This window comes from Phocoena sinus, chromosome 3, assembly GCF_008692025.1.
Source record: "Phocoena sinus isolate mPhoSin1 chromosome 3, mPhoSin1.pri, whole genome shotgun sequence".
Classification (NCBI taxonomy): Eukaryota; Metazoa; Chordata; class Mammalia; order Artiodactyla; family Phocoenidae; genus Phocoena; species Phocoena sinus.
The window spans coordinates 108,488,941-108,516,542 of NC_045765.1; the positions used below are offsets into that span (position 1 = coordinate 108,488,941).

At 35.1% G+C, this 27,602-nt stretch overlaps 1 protein-coding gene across 5 annotated transcripts in view; it reads left to right on the forward strand.

Annotated features, from left to right (window-relative positions):
- The window catches only part of SSBP2 (single stranded DNA binding protein 2), a 301,417-nt gene that overhangs the window by 197,037 nt on the left and 76,778 nt on the right, over positions 1-27,602 (forward strand). For 3 of the 5 annotated variants that reach the window (XR_004349289.1, XM_032627488.1, XM_032627486.1), the window contains exon 5: positions 13,672-13,761. The exons of the other annotated variants lie outside the window; for them this stretch is intronic. Coding sequence is in view for 2 of the 3 variants with exons in the window: in XM_032627488.1 (XP_032483379.1) it covers positions 13,672-13,761 (90 nt within the window). In the remaining variant the exon portion in view is untranslated. The remainder of the gene's footprint in view (positions 1-13,671; positions 13,762-27,602) is intronic. 5 annotated transcript variants of the gene reach the window in all.

Below are 27,602 nucleotides of genomic sequence, written 5' to 3' on the forward strand. Positions count from 1 at the left end.
ACGTCTCAATCATGTCATCACTTTAAACACTTCAATTTTTTGCAATTGAATTCAAAGCCATTTTATGTGGAAGGGCTATTAAAAATTTTTAATTCAAATTTTTTAATCCTTATTAACCACTATTTACAAAACACTATACCAAATGAATTTTGCCTGCTCCCAAAAAGCAAATTTTATCTTGTTTAAGGATAAAAATTTCTTATCTTGAGAGTATCCAAAAGAATGTGGTACAGTGTCTGAAGGCACATAGTTCCCTAAAAGGAATTTCAGATGTTTTGAGGGGTGTTGGCATACTCTAGAGCCTACTACCACTTTGTAATGTAAGATTTCGTATTTGTATTTTTAAAAGAAGTCACACTAGCTCTTTATGTTGAAACTGTACTTAACCATCCTTTTCTGATAACTAAATATCTTACATATTTTATATCAGTGAACATCAGTGATTACTGTAGAGCATTGCAGTTGAAGGTTAGAAAAAAATGGTAGATCAAGTTTGGCCAAATGTATCTTAACCACTGTCCCATGAGATTTACTTTTTAAATTAAAGCAAATCTTTAGCATGATTTTCTTTACCTTTGTTTCTCTGTTTTAGTAGAGAGTACCAGTTATTTGCTGAATTTCTCATTTTTTAGTCTAATTAACTGTATATAGGTACTTTTTTTTGTGTGGTACGCGGGCCCCTCACTGTTGTGACCTATCCCGTTGCGGAGCACAGGCTCCGGACCTGCAGGCTCAGCAGCCATGGCTCACGGGCCCAGCTGTTCCGCGGCATGTGGGATCCTCCCGGACCGGGGCACGAACTCATGTCCCCTGCATCGGCAGGCAGACTCTCAACCACTGTGCCACCAGGGAAGCCCTATAGGTACTATTTTTAGAATCTTTGATAGGTATTTTTTAGATTATCTCCCTACCAAAACATTACACAGATATAAAAGCACCCTTTGCAGGTATCCCTTAACCTGTATGTTTATACATGCTAACATGTTGTTTTGCCTGTGGCTGCAATTAAATACCTCCAAACCCAGTGGCAGAATTAAGCCAAGTTATACTTTATATTAATAAAGATTTAGAAAACTGGTTCAGTGGCTTAGCCCCTGTTTCCAGTTTGGAGGCAATATAAACAAATATTTTCATTTATTATCTTATTATTATTTTCATTTTGTGACTTTTATAATCCATCTGTTACGCCACTTTCAAGAAAACAGTAACTAACACCTTTTAAAACTAAACAATATTTCTGTTCAAGTTACTTTAAAGTTCTCTTTTTATTCATAGTAACAACTTTTGAGGATATGAGATGAATGTTGAAGCTTTAAAAATTAATCTTTGTATAGAAATCATCCTAAAATATTGTGATGTAGTGAAATAATTTAAATTTCCTTTTTTTACACCTATTAAAATTTCTGCTTAAGCGTATTTGAACTGTTCATTCTAGGTAAAATTTAAGAACATTTAGAAATTTGTTGTATTAGGTGTATATTGTTTCAGGTCCATGCTAACAATGCTGTTACAGGAAAAAACTCAGAATTACTGACTTTAAATTTCTTCCTATAGAAGCTGTAAATTACAAAAGAGAAAAAGATATTTCAGAGAAGGTGTGCCTTTTTTGTGTAAACTTTTTAACTGACTCATAAGGGAGGTGACTTTTTAAAAGATGAGTATATAATGGTTATCTTCTCCCTGGAAAAATTAAATACACAAACAAAAATTACAATGATTCTTGCTATTGATACAGAGCTATACTTCCATGACTGTAATTTGTTCTATGACAAAGTTTTAAAAAAGAACTTCTTAAATAGAGTTTCTCTGGTCATGCAATCAGAATAAGCGTGCCTTGGATTCTAAAACAAAGCCATTGTAAGATGACAGAGGAAACAATTGAGAGAGGGTGTACAGCAGACCATTGAGAGGAGGTCAGGACAGGTTAGTAGATGTGCCTTGGAGGTCTTAGAGACTGATAGTAGGTAACAGGCTTAGATATGTGCAAATGGTCATCATTAGGATACTAGAGAATGAGTAATGGGAATATTCTGCAGGTGCAAAAAGCTATGCATGGGGGTAGGGGAGGGGGCATGGCAAGAAATAACAAGTAGAGATCTAGACGGATGAACTGTTGGTGTCAAGGGAATCCAACTGTAAATACTGATGACTCGACTGTGGAAATGGAAGTCCAGTGGCAGAACATACTCCCTCAGAATTAATATGAGGAAAGAACTCAATGGAATGTTCTCCTCTTGTTTCTAAGGCAATGAGATGCTAATTAGATGGGAACTGGGACTGAAAGCCCAGCAAAAGGAAGTAAGAAATGGACCTTTTTCTGGTACAAGGATTGAAGCTGGATCCTAGTTTCTTTGAATCAGTGTACTGGGTCAGGGACCATTAGAAAAGTTGACATGATGGTGAATCCTAAACTATGATTTCAGTTCTCTTTGTAGTCTCCCTATCCTAGGAGCTAGCTTGGCTGGAATCTAGATGGGATTGGTGGAGCCTTCAGTTAATAGTTAAGGAGTTATTCCTCTGTGGATAAGAAGAAGGCAGACTTAGAGTCCCCGCAGGCAGTTATAGCTGAAGAAAAGATGCTTCATGTGCCATTCTTCTCACTATGCTTCCCTACTCTTAACTGTGGAAGGGAAATTTTGTGAGATTTGTGAGACCAAGAATACCACAAAAGTAAGCTTTGTTAAACCTGGGAGATACTTTTGTTTATTTTTAATCAGAAGGACAGTTGATTTAATCAAAATCATAGTATTTGCAAACAAGCACTGTGCAACAGGGCAAGTACAATAACCTCTAAGGACACATAGAGTTCCCTAGTTTCTAGATGCCCCATGGAAAATGTTCTCCAAAATGAAATAGTAATTTTGGGGGAGGGGTGTATTAGTTTTCTATTGCTAACTTAACAAACTGCCACAAATTTAGTAGCTTAAAAGTTTATTATCTCACAGTTCTGTAGGTCAGAAGTCTGGGTTGACTAAGCTGTTTTCTCTCCTCTAGGTCTCACCAGGCTGAAATCAAGGTCTGGGCCTGCTGGGTTCTTCCTAGAAGGCTCTGAGAAGAATCCACTTTCAGACTTATGTAGGTTGCTGGTAGAATTCAGTTCCTTGTGGTTGTAGGAGTCGGCCAGAGGCTGCTCTCAGATTCTAGAGACCACCACATTCACAGGCTCCAGGGATTAGGGCATGGATATCTTTGGGGGGCTATTCTGCCTACCACAGAGGAAAACAATTTTTTGCCAAGGGATGATTCTGATTATCCAGTTTCTCTTACCAATAAGAATATCTAGACGCCAAACAACTAGAAGCTTAGGGATTTTTATACTGAATCGATAGTGTAGAAAAGAGACAAAGGCTTCCATCTTTGAGGTCAAAAAGGAAAAAGTAGGGCAATGACCAGAATCTATAACTGTTAAAAACTTGTGAAAGAGGGTAACAACACTAGTATTTCTAACAACTTTTCCTTGTTTTTCCTTTAAACTATGGTATTATGAAATACTGTTTAAGGTTATTTTTATTAAATGTTTGACTAAAATGTTAGTTTGTGGATTAGGGCGGGGAGAGGGTGTTTAATGGAAAAGCTCACAGATAGGTCTATAGTTTGACTTTGTGGCCATAATGCAGGCTTAATGCTGTAATAACAATTTGCCCAACCTCTGAAATTCATATGAAGACAGTAAGTGCTTCTTGATCCCTGAACTTATATGAATGCTAAAAATGGTGTCTTAAATATCCCCATTTTGTTTCATTTTTAAACAGAAAATTTTATATGCTATTTATATGAGTTTCCTTAGTAACTCATAATTTTGAGGAGTAATTGCCCTAGGTTCAAAATTCTTTGTGATCAGAATGAATCTGTGCATCTTAGAACATAGTAGGTACCTAATATTTGGGATGCATGTACAGAAGTGAAGATATCACCTAGAACTTAATTGTCCCAGAGCAAATTCTTTATGTCAGCCCTTTTTCTTTCTTGCTTTCTTTTTAAATTTAATTTATTGAAAATACGGAGGTGGAGAAGAGTTCATGTGGTAGTGCAGAGTCCCTAAATTCATCTTGGGAAGTACAGTCTTAGCACTTGTTTAAGCTGAATTTTTCTCTACATTACTGCAGATTGGAGCCTAATTTCATTAGCTTATTTCAATTATATTTTTTTCTACATGTTATTTTGAAAATTTTCAAACCGATAGGAGAGTTTTAAAATAGTACAATGAACACCAAATACCCCTCACCTAACTAAATCTACCAATTTGTTAGCCCTTTTTCTTATAATCTACCTTTTCTGATTAAAGCTGGGTAGAGAATTCAGGGAACCTGATTTCTGAACCATGAAACTGCTGTTTTGAAAATTAACAACTAAATTAAAGGCTGCCTGCTAAAGTATTCTTTAGGAATGAAATAATCACTGTGTTTATCAGGGTCTTTTTGCATTTCTCCTGCGTTTAAAACATTTTTTAGCACCTGTAGCTGCTTCGCTTCTGCTGCCTGTCATATTTCCCATGCTTCTTGGCTTTCATATGAAAAAGTTAACATTTTGTAGAATTTACCAGCCAATCAAAGCACTCTTTTTCTCCTGCATGGCAAACATCAAGCTGTAATACTTAGATCAACTCTTTTACACTTTATGTTTCTAGGCACTCAGGGGCTACTTTTAATTTTGTTTTTAATGCTCTTTCTGGGTCTGTCCCTGTTTTGGAAGCCTAAAGGGTTGAATACTATACTCTGGATAATTGTTTTTGTGAAAGCACATATAAAATATTTCTAAAACAAGCCTAAAAAGTACACAATAGTCAGTGATGCTGGTTCTCTGGACTCTAAGAGGGTGACTGAGTGGAGTGGGCTAGGGTAGAAGCATGTGGCTCTAAAAATGAACTTGTGAAGACAATGCTAATAAATGCCCAGGATTAATGAAAGTGATTTTTAGATTACTTCTAGGATCTAACTTTCCAAAACAGAAAAACTGGTTCTTCATGGTCTGAAAATTAAAATGTTTCATGTCTTATTAAAATAAGAGTTCTTTTTTTAAGTTAGAAATACTTGCATTTTATTTAACCTTAAATTTTAGGGATTAGGTTTGTCTTAAGTTAGCATTTGGTCTTGTTTTATAGCTATCGACAAAACTGGCAGTGTGTATTTTTAATCTATAATAATTTTTATTTATATTAGAAATATGAAACTTCAGAAAGTGTGTGAATGTTTTATTAAAAAATCAATCAGTTATATCATTCTAACAGTTAATTTTATGTATCCACCCACCATCTTCGGTAGATTATTTTTTTACCATTTCCGTAATTATAATCATACATCCAATTCTATATTTGGCATGTTTTACATAGCACTATATCATAAATAAACTATGTTTCCCAAATAATTCCACTTGTAACTACGATTTTTAATAGTTGAAACATGTTCTATCATGTTTAGACACATATATGTTTTACATGTGCTACAATTTATAGAAATATTATATTATTGCTGAATTTGGGGGTTACCTCGAATATTTCTTACTATAAATATATGACAGTGAACATATCTTATGCATACTGTTTTTCTCATAGTTCAGGATTTATATTTGGATAGTGTCTGAACAGAAGGATTACTTAGTTAAAATTTATTTTTTTATAGCACATGATATATACATGAAGTGTGCTTTCTACAAGTGTACCAACCAGGTTCCCATGCCACTAATAACCTATTAAAATCCTGTCCTATCAAGATTCCTAAGCATATTTCCCAAGTTATCAATAATATCATAACTATTTACTTAGTTGCTAAAAACATTTGCAAAGAATGACCCTTTAAGGTTTGCCAGATCTTTGCTTTACATCTATTAACTGAAAAGATTTCCCCCCAACTTTCTAGCATTAGAAAAAAATAACCTATGTATGCTCATTGAAAAGGTTCATCTCACTCTAGGCAAGAAATTTAAAGATCAGTACCTAGAAATGGAATGGAAACATTTGGGAATTATAAATATCAAGAAAACATTCTTCAAATCTTTAGAAGAGAAAAACAGATTACACCCCAAGGAACAAAAATCAGGATGGCATCAGACTTCTCTGGAACAGTAAATACCAGACAATGGTGGTGTCTATAGTTTTGATGAGAGTCAAAAAAAGACATTTGCACATATAAGGATTTCGAAAATGATATTCATACATCCTCTAGCCAACTAAGAAGTATATAAAAATTAAAACTCGTGAGTAGCACAGTTATGTTATTGTTTTAAACTGATAGGGAAAAAAAACTAGACAAAATTGGAGTTGTTTTTGATACTGAAAGTATAATTATAAAACTGAATGTAGAGGTCAAAAATTACCACTGAAAGCAGAGACGATGAAAACAAAAAGTTTATGCCTAAAACTCCAGATGTTTATAATAAGGGTTAGGAAATGGAAGAGGGAGATGTGGAATAGGAAGAGAAAGCTAACTTCATTTTTCATAATGAAACATAAACAATATTATTGTTTGTCTTAACGTTGGTACCTTTAAAGCTTAAGATAAAAATAGTTTCTTTTTTCTAATTTTAAAGGACATCTCATTAGGTGCATATGAGAGTGCTTTTCTGCTAACAAGTGAAACAGGTAGATAAAATACAGCATAAAGTTTAAAAATAAATGGACGGGAGATGATTTGATATATGAACACACAAAAAAGCTGAGTTTGCAATGTCAATTTTGGGCAAAATAGATTCAAGGCAGTGATTATTAAACATAAAAAAGAAAGGAGAAATGGACAAGCAACAATAATAGGGTATTATATATATTTGAAAGAGCAAGGGGACAAAAATTAGAGATAATATAAAGATATTATGCAAATGGATAAAAATGTAGAGCAGGAACATGGATATTTTATTAAATATCCCTGGGAAATTATGAAAATTGGTCATTGATTAGACCACAAAAATTATTCAACAAATTCCTAAATACAGAAGTTGTATAGTATATCTTACCTGGACACAATTGGGAAAGCTAGAAATTAAAAAGGAAAATACAACCTCCAACCATTTGTAAATTAAAGTATATCTTTGGTTAAATCTACAAGGTTTGATATTGGTATTCTCGTTTTTTTCTAAGTCATCTAATCAGTATAATTTTGGTTTCCAGTTATATCCAGTAACTCTTTGGGAAATCGAAATTATACTATCGGATGATTTAGGAAAAAAATCATGAACATTACCATCAAACCTTGCAAATGCAATCAAAGGTAAATTCAGAGCAAAATTTACAGTTTTATATTCTTTATATTTAAAAAAAAAGAAAATAAATTAGTTACTAATCTATTAAGAATTTTGAAAATGAACGAAACCTTTTTTACAAAAAAGGAAAATAGAGATAATTTTTTAAAGAAGAAAACATATTAATTAAACAGAAAAAGAAAGGGAACTAATAGGACAATTCCTGGCAAAGATAATGATGAGAACACTAATTCAATTTAGGAGAGAGAAAACAAGTCATCATCTGTCTAATGCCAGCAGTTCAGTAAGGCAGTCCAGGGCAGGTGGGCAGGCTGTGCTCCACAAGTCATCCAGAGACTAAGGCTAGTGGGTGCTCTGCCATTGTTCAGGACATTGGTTTTGTAGGCATGACAGAAATTAGATCTCCAGTTAAAAAGTAGGAGGCAGTCTAGAAGTGGTGCATACCTCTTCGGCTCACATTAGTAAGAGGCTAATTCTTGGTGAGAGCAAGGGACACTGAGCAATGTAGCGTAGCTGGGCTGCCAGGTCTCTGGCTACAGTTCTATTACCATAAAAGAAGAGGGAAACAGATGTTTGTGGTCTACCGGCAGTCTCTCACAGCTGCTACAGAGGACCTTTTTAAGCATATGAAAGTGGTGTGTATATGAATAAAACTAAAAATCTCAATGAAATGAAGTTTTCTGGGAAAAATATAAGTGAACAGAATTGAAGTAAATAGAAGTAGAAAATATAAAAAGAATAATGGCCATAATTACTTCCAAAATTGCCTTTGTATTCAGGCAGTTTTACCCGCTGCATATTTTTTAACTTTACAAAGTAGATAAACACCATATTATGTAAATTTCTTCAGGGCATTATAAAAGAGTTTGCAAAGTCCATTTTGAGAAGGTAGAATAATCCTAATGCTTAAATTTGAATAATCCAGCAAGGAATTTTCTAAACCTGTCTCATTTAGAATATAGATGTAAAGATCCTAAATAAAATATTAGCTAATATAATTCATTAGCCTATTAAAAGGATCATCCATGATGATCAAGCATGACTTATCTCATAAATACAATGATGGTTTAAGGAAACTATCAATATATAATTACTTATATCCCAAAAGAAAAACCAAATGGTACCAATCAAATATGAAAAGGCAAAGTGTCTTTGCCCAAAGAAAACCAGGGGCTTCCCTGGTGGCTCAGTGGTTGAGAGTCCACCTGACGATGCAGGGAACACAGGTTCGTGCCCGGGTCCGGGAAGATCCCACGTGCCACGGAGCAGCTGGGCCCATGAGCCATGGCCGCTGAGCCTGCGTGTCCGGAGCCTGTGCTCTGCAATGGGAGAGGCCGCAGAAGTGAGAGGCCCACGTACCACAAAAAAAAAAAAAAAAAAGAAAAAGAAAACCAAATAATACCCATCAAATATGAAAAGGCAAAGTCTCTTTTATTATTCCTGATCTTTGAAAATTGTTTTTAAAATACTAGGCATAGAAATATTTCTTAGTATAATAAAGAACATGTCTTCAACCAACAGCTAAAACATTTAACTGTGCTCTGCATTAAAATTGTGAAGACAGGAAACCTACTACAGGGCCCTGATTAACCACGGTTTTGATTTCTGCAGTTTTAGTTACAGTCAACCAAGTTTTGAAAAAAATTAAATGGAAGATTCCAGAAATAAACAATTCATAAGTTTTAAAATGTGGACCATTCTAGTCGCATGATGAAGTCTTACTATGTCCTGCTACATCCTGCCTGGGACGTGAATCATCCCTTTGTCCAGCTTGACCCGCCCATTAGTCACTTAGCAGCTGTCTGGGTTATCAGATACAGTGTAGTGGTATCACAGTGCTTGTGTTCAAGTCACCCTTATTTTACTTAACAATGGCCCCAAAGCACAACAGTAGTGATGCAGGCAATTCAGATATGGCAAAGAGAAGCTGAAAAGGGCTTCCTTTAAGTGAAAAGGTGAAAGTTCCCAACTTAATAAGGAAAGAAAAGCAATCGTATGCTGAGGTTGCTAAGATCTATGGTAAGAAGGAGTCTTCTATCCGTGAAATCGTGACAAAGGAAAAAGAAATCTGTGCTAGTTTTCACACCTTAGACTGCAAAAGTCATGCCCACAGTGCATGCTAAGCACTAGTTAAGGTAGGAAAGGCATTAAAATTTGTGGGTGGGAGACATGAACAGAAAACGTGTTCTGATTGACAGCATTGTGTTGGGCCAGAAAGCATATCGAGCCTCTACAGAGACTTCAGCAAGAGATCCTCTGAAACAAGTGACACCAAGCCATTTACTGCTAGTAAGGGATGGTTACAGATGCAGGAATAGGTGTAGATCAGAAAATATAAAAATTACTAGAGAGGCTGCTGAAGAAGCTGCTGCCGCATTTCTGGCAGAGGTGAGGAAGTTGATTAAGGAGAGAGACCACATTCACATAACTTTTATCACAGTATATTGTTATAATCATTCTATTTTATTATTAGTTATTGTTAATCTCTTACTGTACCTAATTTATAAATTAAACTTTATCATAGTTATGTATGTATAGGAAAAAACAATATATATAGAGTTCAGTACTATTGCAGTTTCATGCATCCATTAGAGGTCTTGGAATCTATCTCCACAGATAAGGGAGTCTACTGTATGACCATTTTAAATGTTTCTCAAAAAATACTTATATCTGACTTAAAAATAGTGTAAGTGTGTTAATAGTAAAGACAAATAATTCTCTGCCTGGTCCCTTCCTACCTACTCTTACCTTTAATCCTCCTTCCAATTTCTAATAAGTATATCACTATTTTAGCTCCTCTGTTATTACCTTCACAATTTTACATATACTTAAGGTATTTTTTCCTTTTCCACCAAATGTAGACTTTATATCTTGATTCCCCAGTGTATAGTTAGGCAGCTGGTTCTGTACCATCCTTAGTAACTAAAACTGTTAGTTATTTAATGTGTAGAATCTTGATAAACGCTAATTATGTTTTAATCAGTTGCATCTTAATTTTACTTTTAAGCAAAATTTTATTTTATGCCTATGGTTTTGAAACCTCCTTATAGAAGTATATACAACTTTTTTTTTCTACCAGAGGCCACTAGTGATAATAACTAAGGTCAAAATAAGAACTCTTCTAGCTTTTATTTCAGATTTTTATTTAAGAAGGAAAATATAAAATAACAGTATACATCTCTGTTCTTTAAATTCAGAAATAGGGAATTAGAGAATAAAAGTTATTATTAAAATTCAATTATATAATAGCATTTAAGAGAAGGGGCAAAATGGGAAATGGTGCTGGACATATATACAAGGGAAAATAAATAACACAGAGAGGAAGGGGCACAGATTGACTTGTGCCTTCTTATAGGTAGAAAGATATAAAAACAGAAAGTCCAAGAGAGGAGACTTAAACAAAGATAAATATATAGCAACATGAAGAAAGATTTCCTGGTGACTCTTTAAAGTTCATTTTAATATATCCCTGGAAAAGCAAATGTTCCATAATTTAGTTCATTTGAAAACACCAAATTTAATATATTGTATTTATAAAAAGCAGGTAAAAATTATATTAGTGATTTGGGAAAATATTTTAAAAGTAAAGTTTTCACTTCCAAAAAACCTTGAAATTCAAGTCACTTGACAAAGTAAATGATTTGAAAGAGCAGTTAGAAAATACATATGTGAAAGTATATGTTGAAAGCATACAAAGTAAACTAGAAAAAAGAAAAAATACTTTTAATGCTAATTAATATTTTTACATTGCTCCAAAGTCTTATGTATTCAGTTTAGTTAGAAGTATTTTACAGCCATATTATTTATATGTCTTTCTTTTTTACAAGAGAGAGAATATAAAAAGTCAACCCTAAATAATTGTGGATATATTATATATAAAGGATTTTCCATGGTATTCTAATGGGAATTCACACAAATCCAGCAAAACTAATGCTTTGCAGTAGTTCTTAGTATAATTAAATTATTTGCTCTCCTTTTTTAATTCAGTCACAAACCCCCAGAATAATATTATACATACTTTATGAGTTAGAGCGAGCAACAACTTTCTGTGGATCCTCAAGTCATGAGATAAATTTTTCTCATGAGTTGGAAGTAAACTTGAGACAAGTCTCAGAAATTCCAGCAATGAAACCCAGGAAATGTGGTACTTCTCCCATCTACATTAAGCTCTAATCCCCAAAACTTGATTCTTATTTAGCTTACAGTTTCAAAGCATGTATTATTTATTATTGCTACCGTATATAAATGAGCAAGTTAGGCAGTTTGAGAAATATATTCTTTTACAAAACTTAGAGTACCATTTAGTGTAACTCTTCAGTGTTTATTATCAGACTAGTATTTGTTATTGATCAACATGGTGTACCAAATGGTACTCTAAGCTTGAGTCCACACAGTACAATAAAGGAGGGAATTATCCCTTGTCAATAAATCCCAGAAGAATGGATGGATAATTTAGCTCAAAAATGTGATCCGCAAAGTGAAGTTTGGACTGCAGTGCTCTATACCAGTGCTTTGTATTGGGTAAATAAACTGGATAATTACTAGTATTCTGTTCACTTCAATTTGTGTCCTTAGGCCAAGCCTAGAAATTGCTATTACACCAGAAAACTAAAGCATCATGCTCTATACTAGAAATTATGTAGCTATACTTGCCAGGCAACAAGAATTGCAGGAGAAATAGCATCTTTGAACAACACTAAGGAGGTGCAGCAATTCACTGAATTCTGCTTTGTTTTTGTAAACCTGCTCAACATTGTAGTATACATTTCTATAAAAGCATAGGTGACTGTGTTTTACAAACTTGTCTCTCTTTTTATGTAAGTCTTTTTTATTGCAAAAACAAGTTTCTGTTCTGCAATTAATTAGAACAATAGTGACATCCTATGTCTAGCTTTCAGTACTAAGAGCAACTTCCCCATTAAAATAATTGACTGTCAAAGGATGTAGATCAAGTCTTTCTTCCTAGATCTGCCTGTAACCATATATATTTAAACTAAAAGAAGATAAATGTTTGGTGGTAACTTTTTCTCTTACTCTAACGTTGTGTATTAAAATTTTATGCAAGTTTAATTAAAATGAAAAAGTTTGCCTCTCATTTTTTTAAAAACGTGAGTGTTGATATTATAACGCAAAATAGAGCTATCTGACAAATGGTAGGTATTCGATTAATGTACACTGAATGAAATTGCATGTTTTTGCTTAAAATGGGATGATAGATTGATGTTTCATCTTAATATCTAAGAAATATTATTTCTCCTTTTATACTTCTATGCTTTATCAGAAGTTTAGAATGTTGGCATTCATAGGTAACCAACATTTTAGATAACCACATTTAAATCTAGGTTTCCTCAGGAAATACTAAAATCATTGGCTTTCAGTGATAATAACTTCCACTACTATAGAATAAACATGTTTTAGTATTTTTATCAATTTATATATTGGGAAATACATGCTACAAATATACTGAGATATTATATCTTCTAATGGAATATTAATTCATGAATGAATAAACTGATCTACAAGTGAGAAAAGTACAACAAATACACTAGATCCAGGATTTGTTTTGAGTTCTTCTCATAACAGAACTGTTGAATTCATACTGATCTGTCTTCAGCATATTTCTGCTCCCTTCTTGGCTGTTCTTAGTATTTGTAATGTGTCTAACGAGATTGAGGGATGAAATCCATGGTTGTAAAATAGTTGTATGTATTACTGCTCTATGTAAGAGTTAAATCTAAAACCTTGACTTGACTACAAAGAGCCTATCCCAAAGTTTTTCATATTCCTATTTCATGAAGCCGTAGGATTCCATGAAATAATTTGCAAGTAAAGTAGACTTTGAATTTTTCAATCTGATTTTTTCATAATCTGTTTATCTGAGACTAATCTCTCCAAATCTAATTCCTTTCTCTTATTCAATCTCCTAATTACTTTTTCATCCTCACCACCCTGTTTTTTGCTATCAATTATATTTTGGCTACCAATTATAGTATATCAGAAAGTAAATAATGTGCGTGTTGCCACCTATAGACAGAGAAGTAATTATACTTGTTTATGACAGAGAAAAGCATAATCTAAACAGAGTTCTTTTTTCCAACTCCTACAACCACCATTTTCAAACTTGTTACTTAAATATTTGTTGTTGATGTTGCCATTTCAGAAGGCTGTGCCTTAAAATAAAGCATTTACTTAAACTTCTATCACTTTATCATTTTATTTGCCTTTTATATTTTACTCAAATATACTATCTTATTAAAGTTCTGTGACTTCAAAAAGTTTAAAGAGACCTGTTTAAACCAGATAACTTAGTCATATCCTAAACTAACTGCTACATCTTAGTTTACCTCTGGAGTGGGGGAAATTACCAATATTTGTTCCCAGGAATGAAAAGCTTCCCTTCCTACAGTCTATTATCATCAGTCTTTTGTTCTGTGCCTTCTCTGTAATGATATAGGTTTGTTTCTCCTTTATTCTTTGCAGAGTGCTGCAGCAGCTCCCAGTCCAGTGCTAGGAAACATTCCCCCAGGAGATGGCATGCCAGTAGGTCCTGTACCACCAGGGTTCTTTCAGGTACTCAGAGAAACTCTGACTAGGAATGTTAAGGCATAGGAACTCCTGTTCGATTTTATTGAAATATATGAAGGAGAATGAGGCTATTTTAATCCTTAAGGTAAACATAATGCTGTGCAGCCAACTCTTGATTATTCAGAGACCGGTTATCTTGTATGTAGATTAGCCCTTCCTTCCAATATTTTCTTTATTGTCAAATTTTTATTCGTATATTTTACCATTTCACTGTGCAAGTAAGAAAGAAAGGTAGCTGAAATGCAAATTAGCTAAGCTAACTGTGGTGAAGATTTGGTGGGAGAAAAGGCTAATGGATGAGGTTTTGGAATGATATATGGATTTTAACTACCTAAGCTATCCATATCTCCACAGACTAAAGATAATCAAGATTTGGCTGTACTTTCACATTATGGCTAAGTCATAACCTATTCATTTATCAAAATTATCGGCTATAACAAAATATTTTGAGAATCATCTTTGTGGCTTTTAAACTGGAATTTTTATCAATATCATTATATAACATTTATAAAATCAGATTTTAAAATACTTACGTTAGTATTTTAAATTTGCAACAAGCGCATTTATTTTAGCAAAAGATGATAATGATTTTAGAATTACATCACTTTTCAATTTTATGGCATCCACTTTTTTTTTTTTTTTTTTTTTTTTGCGGTACGCGGGCCTCTCACTGCTGTGGCCTCTCCCGTTGCGGAGCACAGGCTCCGGACGCGCAGGCTCAGCGGCCATGGCTCACGGGCCTAGCCGCTCCGCGGCATGTGGGATCCTCCCGGACCGGGGTACGAACCCGTGTCCCCTGCATCGGCAGGCGGACCCTCAACCACTGCACCACCAGGGAAGCCCTATGGCATCCACATTTAAATCTGACAGTTTTTTAACCCAAAGCTACATAGATTCTGAAGTTTATTTTTTTTAACTCCATAGTTAATTTTATAACACCCTTTGAGAAAATTAGGAAGAATTTAGGAGTTAAGAACTGCAGTTGGAAGGCATTACAGGAATTAATGTTATATGCTATATTGTTAATGAATTACATCAGGTACTTATAAACTAATTTGTCACTTTAGTGTTTTATATTTTCAAAGTCCTTGATAATCATTTGTTAATTAATACATACCATCATTTCAGTGTAGATCAATGTACTTTATAAATGTGAAAATGGAGAAATAAAATTATAAGTAATTTTCCGCAGTACAGCAATTGAATAAAAAAAGTCATAATTAGAACCTAGTACTAAGTCTGAAATGTAAAGTCCTTTAGGATATGCTATTTGTCTGGCTACTGTATATTAATATTCAAAAGTCTTAGAGCTCACATTCTGTCTTGAGGCCCCTTTCTTAAAATCTAGGAACATATTATAACTCTTGGTCATTAATTAAACAATCACTGTTTAAGATAATAATAATAGCTAACACTTAGTAACTGCTTACTGTATGCCATGCTTTGTTCTAAATATTTCATGTGTATAAACTCTTAATCCTCACAATAACCTAGGGGTAAAGTAAGTATTATCATCATTACCATTGCACAGATGAAAAAACCAAAGCATGATAAGCAGTTTGCACAAAGTCAGAAAGTCACAGGATGGGGATTCAAGGCAAGGCTTTCTGAACTTCTGCCATTGACTTTACTTTTTAAAGTTCATAGTTGATCGTTACTCATAAAATATTTCTAGCTCATTTTATATTTTTTCCTCATGCTCTTATTTCTCTTACTAAGGATAGATTGGAGTTAGAGAGTAAATCAGAAGAGTTTATCTACTTACAAGAGCTAGCAGAAGCTCTCTAAGTGGCACTTTAAAAAAGAGGCAGTGGGTTGGGAAGGAAGCCAAATGCTTCCTAGGGTTAAGCAAAGATGTATAAACCTATACATTTTCATTTTTACATTTTGTAGAATGAACCATTCTTCCCTTACCTGCCTTCTGCCTGAGTCTTGATAAGAGTAGCTGAAACAGAATTAACTTCTGTTTCAATCCAATTAGATAAACACTTGACTACTACTAGATGTCAGGCACTGTGGTAGGCATATAAAAATGAGTGTGTATAATACGTACCTTCCTGAAGCTCACTGTCTAGCCAGCGAGTCATTATTAAAAATAAATAACTGTAATACAGCACGATATGGGCTGTAACAGAGTAAAGTTCTGTGTTGACCTAGAAGAGAGAGCTATAAAGTCTGCCTGAACTGGAGCTAAGAGTGGTTTGGAAAAAGTTTTCCAAGAAAACAACAAGCAGAGGAATGATATTCCAGAAAGTGGGAAAAGTATAAGCAAAAGTGTGGAAGCATCAGAATGACCTGTGCAGAGGCATTCAGGGTAATATGAATGGAAAGTAGAGGGGAGGGCAAGCAGGAATTCCTGGAAATGAAATTGGAAGATAAGCTGTAGCATCTTGAGAAGGGCCTTATATGCCATGTTAAGAACTTGAGTCTTTATTCAGTAGGCATGTAGGAACTGTCAGACATCTTTAAGAAGGGCAGTGACCTGAATTCAAACTATAGATTTAGGCTTTTTTAGGCACCTATGATATAGTTGTATACAAAATCCCTGCCATTAAAAAACTTACACTGTGGTGAATGAGAGAGAGAGAGAAGGCAATTAGAATTTAGAAAGAAAATGGCTATATTAAATGAGTAGTGCGTGTTTTTAGAGCACAGCAGAAGGCCACCAAACCCAATCTTGGGAGAGTCATTGTCAGAAAAATATTGTCAAAACTGTAAATAGGGCTTCCCTGGTGACGCAGTGGTTAAGAATCTGCCTGCCGATGCAGGGGACACGGGTTCGATCCCTGGTCCGGGAAGAACCCACGTGCCATGGAGCAATGAAGCCCGTGCGCCACAACTACTGAGCCTATGCTCCAGAGCCCACGAGCCACAACTACTGAGCCCACCAGCCACAACTGCTGAGCCTGCCATGCCACAACTGCTGAGCCTGCGCACCTAGAGCCTGTGCTCCTCAACAAGAGAAGCCACTGCAACGAGAATCCTGCGCAACGCAAGGAAGAGTAACCCTGGCTCGCTGCAACTAGAGGAAGCCCGTGCACAGCAGCGAAGATCCAATGCAGCCAAAAATAAATAAATAAAATAAATTTTTAAAAAAATAAAAAGAGAAAATAACAGGCATGAATTCCAATTGAGACTATGCTAATAACCAGAAAGTTGGGGTGGGGAAAAGTAAATAAAATCCAAATTGGCATCTAAAGATGAATTAGGCAAAGGAAGCAGAGAGATATGGAAAGAATATTCCAGGAAGAGGGAAAAAAATTTATGAAGACCCAGACAAGAAAGGAGAGAGACCAAATAATTCCCAAAAATCAGAGCTTAATTAGCTAAAGGGAGAATGGCTGGTGATGAGGCTCCAGAGTAACCTTGAGGAGCCTTGTAGGTTAGTTGAGTTTGAACTTGATCTTAAGGGCAGTAATAAGCTATTGAAGGACTTTAAGCAGGAAAGAGGCATGTTCATATTTGCGTTTATAGAAAAATCACTCCAGTTATAGGGTGTAGCGTGGATTGCAGAGGGACAGGTTTGAAAGTAGGGAGACTATTTAGGAGGCTATTACAGTAATCCAGGTGAGATTTGATGACAGGGACCACAAAATGAGGAGTAGGTTTGAGGTAGGACAGATGAAGAGGTTCCTGTGGGACCTCCAATTAGAGATATCCCTTAGGGTGATGAACATACAGGTTTGAAGCCTAAGACAGTGATCTAGGCTAGAGGTAAAAATTGCAGGATTGTCATCATATCAAGGACCTGAATCTACAGGTGTAGATCGATTGTCCAGGGGGAAAGTACAGAATGAGAGAGTAACGGGGTATTACACCTGAACTCGAAAAACACTGACCCTTGAAAGAAGAGCAAAAACAACAGAACCCATTAAAAAGACTGGTGCAGACTGTCAGCTGGTTGGCTGTGACAGCAGCTCAAGAAAGAGACTCTGTGGACCTACTTAAGAACAGTGGCAGCAGGACTCGGGAGGAAGAAGCTATGCCTAGTATGTTTGATAGGCCTTAGTTGATTAACCAAGTTAGGGGTAGAAGGGAAAGAGTTGGAGGAATCAAGCATGACTCTGAGGTTCCTACTTAAGGCCCCTGGAAAATTTTCACGTCTTAATCTATGTTAGGAAAGATAGTGGGTAGAAAAAGTTTTAGATATGTTTGAGCATGATTAAATGGCATTCCTTTTTATCCAGGGTGACCATTCCAGCTAATCTTTTAAATACTTGTTTCCCCTATTCAGTAGGCTTAAGTATGGCCAGTCTCCCTAGAAATGCCTCTCAGAAATATTGGAAAGCTCAAGTCATCAAACGTTTGAAAAAGAAATAGTATGTTACCTTTGGTACCTATCATGATGAGATCAGGGTACTCAAGTGTTTCCTAAATATCAATATCGGTTTCCTATCCTTCATCATGATGCTGACCACAATGCTTGTTGTTAATGAAGAGCAGCTACCTTCTATAAATAGAAATAGCACCATGATAATCATAATTCAAGTCCAAACGCCAGTTTCTAATCCAGTCCCATAGAGACAGTGATGTCCAAGAATTATCCAGAGTATGAAAATAGTTTTGAATCCCCGTTCTTATTTGGGGATGGCTGGATGGGACTAGACCAGGAAAAGACTGAGCCTATTAGAATTTAATGAATAAAGGAAAGTAAAGCAAGAAGAATTTTAATTAACACATAAGGCTTCAACAGTTCTGAGCTCTACTCACTGTGTGATTCTACCATAAGAAGTACATTGAAAACATTCTCCTAAATAGACACACATTCTCGTTTTATCCCTGTTTACACTGCAGAACAAGCCCCCTCTTTTCCATTATAAGTATAGACTTAAATATATTACCAAGTGGAATTATTACAAACTCTAAATTTGTGAATTCATAACAACTGCATTTGAATAATAGCAATTAACTCAAACTCCAAAATAAATAGTTACGATTAATACCCCATACATTTAATAAGTCCATCCTGGAAGACGGTCTCTAGATTAGCATCTGTCAACCATGTTGATATCCGTCACATCTATTTGTGACAGATACCAGCATGGTTCAGACTTAAACCTTGACCTTTTTAAACTGAAATGGGAGTGTTTCTGTTGTTGAGTAGGAGATCAAATTAAGTAAAATCAAGGGGAATAGTTGGACATGCAAAAGGAGGTGTCCGTTTAGTAAAATAAAGCCATTTGAAGTAAGACACATTTATTTACTTGGAGTCTTTTATCAAAGGAGTAATTTGTATAAGAAACCCTCTAAATTCTCAAAGTGACCTACCATGGAACTGGTGGATGACTTTAGAGCAACTTTCTTAAATTGAGGAGTGTTGCTACTGGGGTCAGTGGGAAGATAGTAGAAGTGGCCTTTGATCTAACTAGAGTCTGGCAATTTTGGTGGAAGAAAATACAGTACTGTGGTGTGGTGTGAATACACCTAATGGGTCCTCAGAACTAAGTCTATACTCTGACTCTCCTGTCCCTATGCTAGAGTATTATTCAAAAGTTTCATGTATGCTAAGAAATTTGAATTATGCATTAAAAGCATCAACCTGCTGTATATTCATTCTCATAGCATTCTTACTAAAAGTCAGGCAAAATTTGATTCCTGTAGTTTTATCGAATAGGCAGCATTAACCCTTGAACCAATTAGATTTTCTTCACACTTATGTATAATAATCAAAATAGTTTAGTAAAATGCACTTATAAAACAAAGTTCTCATTCATTTGTGTTTCTTAAAAAAATAGACTATTAACTCTGTTGTTTTATAATTTTCTAGATTTGAGTAGTAAGAAATCTTCTCTTGTGAATTTAATATAACTTAAACTACGTTAAAGAAATGGGCATTTCTTGTTTCAACCAAAAAAATCTGAGGGGAGTAAAAAAAATACTTTATTTTTTCCTTCTTGCTGCTCTTTACCACAAGGAAACTTTTAAGAAAACCATATCTTGTTTTTATCACTCTAACCAAACACATCTATAACTTTTATATAAAAACACAATGTAATCTTTTTAATAGGTCTAATGTAGATATCTTTGCCTATATAACTAATGTGGGATATACTTGTAAATATTTAATTTTGAATTCTGTATAGCCTTTTGTTCATTTTTACCATGTATTATATTGTGTTTTGATTTTTATCTTAATACATTTGCTGTATTCTTAGTCACTGGATCTGTCTTCTTTACTGAGAACTGTTGAAAACTAATAATACATTGATGATGGATTGTAAATGTAAGGCTTTGACATGAATAAGATTATAAATACTTGTTGAAGATGAAGTATACCAAGTAATTTAGTTTCAGACTAGAGTGGCCGTCCATATTTTAAAATCCGAATTGATCAAAACTCTGATATGGTGGGAAATATGTTGCAGCAGTTTCCTAAGTCACATTCTTTCTACAGGCAGTATGTTAGCAATGGTAAAGCGGTTTTGCCATCTAGTGGTGGTTTGCCGATGTCTCTACTTGTTTGGGTATATTTTCCAAAGGTTCTATTTTTAGCAAGACTGCACTGTAGCAAGCTGACCTAATGCTTTGACATAGTAATAATGTAATAGGAACAACAACAAAAAAAAATACAAAGAAATCTCCCCTTTTCTCCATGGTACAGTTATTGACTAGAAAAACTCAATATAAATGACATTCATAAAGCACCAAAGACAAAAACAAAGCTCAGGGTAATATAATATTCTTGATGTTTTAAAAGAAAGAGAATCAAAAAGGAGAAAAACAATTATTTAATCTAACACTTGAAACTGAAAAGGAAAAAGACAAGAAGAAATGTTTTTACAAGCCCTGGTTAAATGTTTCTGGAGGTAGATGTTTATTTATTTTTGGACATAAGTCCTACATTTTGAAGATACCTTCATAACTAAGCATACTCCTCTTCCTATTCAGACTTTCACAAAACAACCTTTTATTATCAGTAGCACCTGTTTTACCCTATTATTTATAGATACAGTAGTTAAATAGTCTCCATTCCTTCTCAGTTTCCTTCTATTATTCATCTTTAAATTGTCTTCTCTCCCAATGGTATGCCTTTCCTCTTATCCCTCCTGATCATGTCTGTTTCAGAAGTTAGTATTAGGAAATACTCTAAGCCAGGAGAAACTCCCTTTTCTTCTCCCCAGAAGTTGTAGATACCATCTTTGACCTCAGATAACAAACCAAAAGATTAGTAAGTACATCATTTCTTAATTTGAATAAGTGGAATACTGAATATCTCAAGTTGAATTGACTTACTGAACTATAACATTTAACATTATTAATATATATAGTTTAAAATTCACACATTAAAAATAGTATTTCTCAGAATTAAATACACCAGGATTTGGAGAGTAGAGGTGGGGAAGGTTGCTTATTTGTCAAAGTTCAATAAATAAAACTGAAGTTTAATTTTCTTAAAAATGTAATTTTGAATCTTTAAAGAACAAAGATTCTGAATATTGAGAACAGAACAAGTCTTTCTCTAGTATAAAGATAAAAGCAGCCTAAAAAAATAAAGGTGCCTGACAGCTGCTGGCTTTGATAATGCTTTCCTGCAGTTGTGGTAATAGTTTTTCTGGCCTCAACTATTAGAACAAATTAAAACTGCTCAGCTTGAGTAACTAAGTAAGTTTTTTTTTTAAATCGCAGTTTCAAACAACTGAAGACCCTATAGCGGTGACTAGATGGACAACAAGCAAAGAAGAGGGTGTCAGGGGTTTAGACTCTTTACTTGGGTTTTTCAGTTAGAAGGGAATGAAATAGTTTCCTATTAGAAACCTTACTTTTGATGTTTATTTATCAAAATGGGTATTTATGAAAAAGTTAACTTGGCCATCCTAGACCAATATCTTATTTTTGAAAATTCTTCCCAGAATGCCTCTATTTTTATTATAGGTCCTTGGGAAACAAAAAAATGTATAGCAAATATCCAAAGGCAATTTATAACACAATCTTAGTTTTTTGTTTAACGTTGGTTACAGAAACAAAAACGGGCACCATTCTTTGGGGAATTAAAGGTAAGGAATGGATTATTAAATATAAATCAAATAGTAAATATATTGCAAATTTCCTATATAGGTTGGATAGATTTGCCTTAAGTATACATAAGGATACCTTCAGCTTTTTGAAAAATAGCTTATCAGACTTCCTTGGTGGTCCAGTGGTTAAGCACGGGTTCAATCCCTGGTAGGGGAACTGAGATCCCGCATGCCATGCCGTGCAACCAAAAAGAAAAAGAAAACACCATGAAAAAATATATATATATTAAAAAAATAAAAAATAGCTTATCACTAGGTCGTGTTCTGGAATAATTTATCTTCTATCTATATCAGAGGTCAACAAACTTTTTCTGTAAAAAGCCAGATAGTAAATATTTTAGGATTTGAAGGCTTTGAGGTCACGCTACTCAACTCTGTTGTTGTAGTATAAAGGCAGCCATAGACACTGTGTGCACTAAAGAGCATGGCTATTCCAGTAAAACATTATTTACAAAAACAAGTGGTGGACCACATTTAGCCATGAGCCATAATTTACCCACTCCTGTTCTTTATGAAGATGGTCACCACTAGATGGCCTGTAAGAAATCCAAAGGGTAAAGACCAAGAACAGTGTTTCTCCAAGTGTATTCTTGTACTATTGTCAAGAGTCCCGGGGGTCATCTGCCTCCCAGTATATCAGGATTCTTGGTGGTGGGGTAATGGCAATGGAAATCCTTTGGTTTTTGTTGTTTGTTTTTTATTTTTAACAGATGAGTCTTACAAGCTAAAATTTGAGAACCACTGGCTCAGATTGCTGATGACATTCAGCAACAAATATTTATGGCCCCCTCCCACCACCCTGTGCTAGAGTTACTACAGTAAACAAGCTAAAGAGAAATCCTTACCCACATCCAACGTAGAGTCCACTATGGGAGACAGTCAGTAAACAAAATAAATAATTATTTTAAAATATATGATACGTTAGATTGTGACAAGGACTAGAGAGAAAAATGAAGCAGAAAAGGAAAATAGGCAGTGTTGAGGAAGTTCTGGATGGGGTGGCCACAGAAGGACTCATCAGGAAGATGCCATTTAAGTAAAGACTTGAAGGAAGTGAGCGAACAAGCATCTGGTGTCTGAAGGAAGTGTTCTAGGCTGAGGGACAAGCAAGTATAAAGCCCTTGAGTTCAGTGCATGACCAGCTTTTTCCAGGGACAAAGAGAATGCCTGAGTAACTATAGTGGAGTGTCGGCTGGGGAGAGCAATTAGATATGAAGTCGTAGGCAGTAGAAAGCCACATCAAGTAGAATTTTGTAAGTCATTGTAGGGATTTGGGGTTTTGTTCTGAGTGGAGGGTTTTAGCAGGGTCTTTCTGGCTGTTATGTTGAGATTCATCTGTAGGAGGGAAAGGTGGAAGCAGGGAGACCAATTTGGATGTCACTGCAAAACTGTACAAGAGAATATTATGGCTCAAACAAGGCTGGTAACAGTGGTGAGAAGTGACTGGATTCTAGGTATATTTTGAAGTTAGAGCCAACAGATTTTGGCGATGGTTTGGATATGTGTTGTGAGAGGAAAAGACAAATCAAAGGTGACCGCAAGTCTTTTGGCCTGTTCAGCTGAAAGAACGGAGCTGACATTTACCCGTGTTATATAGGTAAAACTGCAAGAGGAGGTATGAGGGGACAATCAGAAGCTTAAGTTTAAACTTGTTAAGATTAAGATGGCTGTTAGATATTCACCAGATGTCCAGTAGGGAGCACGGTATCAGATCTGGAGTTTTATGCTTGAGGCTTGGACTAGACGCATTTGGGAGTTATTAGCATACAGATAATATTGAAAGCTGTGAGCCTGGATGACATCACCCAGGTAATGAGTAGAGAGAGAGACGAGAAGCTCAAGGATCCCAGGGTTCTGTTTTTAAGAAGGCAGGAAGATGAGGAGGACCCAGCGAGAAGAATGGGAAGAAGGAGCACATGAGTTTGGAAGAAAACCAGGCAATGTGGGAGCCTGGAAGCCAAGAAGAAAAATGCAGGGAAGTGAGGAATGATAGCTGTGTCAAATGCTGCTGATGGTTCACATTAGTTGAGGACTGACAACTGACCACTGGACCTAACGAGGTGGTCACTGATGACTTTGATAAGGCCAGGTGGAGTGATGGGGGTGACAGCCACATAAAAGTAAATTCATGATAAAGTAGGAAGAGAGAAATTGCAGACGAGTGTGTCCAACTCTTTCAGAGTTTCAAAGAGTTTTGCTGTAAAGGGAAAGTGAAGATGAGGCAGTAGCTGGAGAGAGAAGCTGGGGAGGTCAAAGAAATGCTGCTGGGAGTGAAGTGTTGGCTATTATAAACTGTTCATTCCTGCCGAGGGACAAAGAAAACTGCTCTGCTGACACCTGTGGACAGAGAGTATAGGCAATTGCCAGGTGCCATCTATTGTACCCAACAATCAGATGTAAGACATAATGCCAAGGACTAGAGTAATCGGGTATTCTTTGTACACAGTAGGGTGCTTATCAAGAAAGAGTAAAACAGAGTTACTTACTAAGAATGCCTGCAAATGTGACTACTACCTGTTTGCTGTCATTTTTATATTCTATAAATAATCTGACATTGCAGATACCTTTGACATCAGTAATATTTTCTCCACTCAAATTTGTCTTAGTTTTATTCTGTACATTTATTCTGTATCTATTTAAGACACGTGGTTCAAAATGCATCTTAATTGGAGATGGAGAAATCACTTTGTGCAATTTGAATTCTCTCATCTTGCTTATTTTCATACTTTTTGGCATTAGTCAAATTAGTAAGCTGTAGTTTCAAAACAGACTTTTGGGGCATTAATAATTTCTGTTAAAATCTGTTGAGTAGAAGAGATTATACAGTTCAGACTTGAGTTGAGTAACTTTAGACTTCATGTTTGCAGGTAAGTAACCAAGTGAATATGAAGTGTAACACTTCATTTTAAAGAAAGTAAAAATATATATAATCTGCCACTTGTATCAGAGACCAAGCCTATAGGCAGGTTTCTTGAACAAATGTTATCGCTGCTTATGAATTTGAAAAGACTACTGCTTTATCAGTAGAAACTTACCTAGCATATCAAGATACCAGAAGGGTGCCAGAACAAAGTAGCTTTTTTTTTTTTTTTTTTAACCTAATGGTACATTTAGGTAAATTAAAGTGCTTGTCTCCCACCCTCTCATCTAGAACAAGTTTATGTGGAAGCATGAATATAAAATAGGGAAAAGGTTGGGGAAGAGGGGAATGTTTTTGCATTCTTCAATGAAAAATTAAGAGTAGTTTTAAAAAATTATTGTTTTTGCTTCTTTTTTTATTGAGTTAGCCCAATACTTTTCCTCAGTTATAAACCTCACATATTGATTTTCATACCCATAGTGTTTTTTTTAATATACTACTAATGTGGGTTGATCTGTCCTTGTGACTTTAGTCAGTGATGGGAGGCAGCACAGAGCGAGATTCAGCTTACGCACGACTCCAGCTACTTGTCCCACAGACACCAAAAGAAAAATAAAAGGGTCTGTGTGTATTTGTGAATATAAATTGATCTAAAACAAATCATTAAAGTTTTTTATAGAATGTTTTTCAAACTTCTGTAGTTGATTAGACCAGAAGGCAGCATAGTCCCCATTCACAATCCACAAGTCCATTGCCACGAGCCAGTATCTGATATATGGTAATGAAGGCTTGAGAAATAGTCTCATCTTTTTGAAAAGGCCCATAATAGAAATGAGCAATTTTAATGCTTAGACTAAATCCATATCAGAAGAATCAACCTGCTTATAACTCTGTGCTGAACTGGATTAGCCTTGCCAAAACAACATCTAGGAAACCTGATCTGTTCATACTTTACAGATATTTGATATGCGTTATTTTAATTAAGTGTTGTTGATGATAGAATATCTAAGATGTATGGAAGATAAACTACATATTTATGCTTATCAGCAGAATTGCTAGCACAAGTATGTCATTTTGTGAGCTAAATTAGTTTAATACTAGTTGGAATTAAAATGTGTTAATCAAGAGTGTCTTATCCACTGGGGTGTCAGTAATGTCTGATGGAGATTTTCCTGAAAAACAGAAAAGAAACTGAACAAATTAAGATATATGAATTGTAAAGTAACTTTAACGAAATTCATTTGATGTGTAATTTATGCTTCATTACTTTTCTATAGAAAACTTATGAAGCATCTCATGGAATTATAAAAATAAAAACATGTGAACTGTCCTACTGTATGAACGATGGCAGAAATGAATGTACAAGTCACAACACTTTTTGTGATGCTTTTTTCAAAATAATACTGTCAATATTATATATTATTGATAGCCATATGACTTCAACTCTTATCACAATTAAGGAAAAAAAGATTTACTTCTAAGTGAGATTTTGAATAGCAAAATAGAGAATAGAAATCTATGTAGGAGAATCATGTAAAGAGAACTGGACTAACTAAAAAACTGGACCCAGAATGAATAAAAAGTAATGTTTAATTTTTAAGAGAATGTTTATGCTTGGGGTAAAATCTCATAGTGAACATATTTTTATTATCTTTACAAGACTATAAATAATTATAATCTTCCATATTTATCATTTAAAAAAATTATGTTCAAGAGAAGTTTTTCCCTTGAAAGATTCTGTCATAATTTTTATGACACAGAATTGTGTATTATTCCCTGTGTCTGCCTAAAACAGTATGTGAAAAATATCAGAAGAAAGATTATATCTGTCTAAAGTCATATCTGCACAGGATCAAGAAAGGTAGATATTTGATCTTTATGTAACTAATATAATTACTGAAGATAACCGATATTTTTCCTAGCTATGTATCACTTTGTATCTTGTGTTTTTGCCTAAATGTTGATGGAAGCAAATTACTTTTTAGCAAATAACCATTTTTTCTTACAGATTTTTAGACTAAAGATGGTTATGTGGTAAAGACAATATGATGTTACTCAAATGCTGAGCCTCTTAATGGAAAGAAAATATGTAAGCTAAAACATGTTTCTGAGACCTGAGGATTATGGCTCTTTGAATGTATTTAAATCTAAGACGACCAGGGTCTCATGTGTACACCTGGCACTATATTAGACAAACAGTTGAAATGCCCTGCTATATTGAATTACTGACAGTTCTCATGGCTGGCCTCTGCTTTAGAAAAAAATTGGGAAGTTATCATACTTTTTTTTTCTCCAAATCATACATAAATTAACCTGACATCCTTCTATACCAAAAAGTGGTTATTAAATACTGTTACTTTGTAAAACTGCCTAAGAATCACTATTTTCAACCCTGACGCCCCAGAAATAGAGAAACCTGAAAGTAGTAGGAGAGAGTACAAGACCTTCTTAGTCATCTAAATCGTAAATTCTCTCATATGTTGTTGATGTAGATATTGTAATTATAACTCAGTATCATCTTGGGATCTCCAACACTTTGTTCTTTACCTACTTTTATTAGGTCCTCTAGAACAGGGGTCACCAGCCCCCAGGGAACCGGGCCACACAGCAGGAGGTGAGCCACGGGTGAGCAAACGAAGCTTCATCTGTATTTACAGCCACTCCCCATCTCTCTCATTACCGCCTGAGCTCCGCCCCCTGTCAGGTCAGCAGTGGCATTAGATTCTCATAGGAGTGTGAACCCTACTGTGAACTGTGCATGCGAGGGATCTAGGTTGCATGCTCCTTGTGAGAATCTAATGCCTGATGATCTGAGGTGGAGCTGAGGCAGTGATGCTGGCACTGGGGAGTGGCTGCAAATACAGATTATCATTAGCAGAGAGGTTTGACTGCACAGAGACCATAATAAATCAGTTGCTTGCAGACTCATATCAAAACCTCATCAGTGAGTG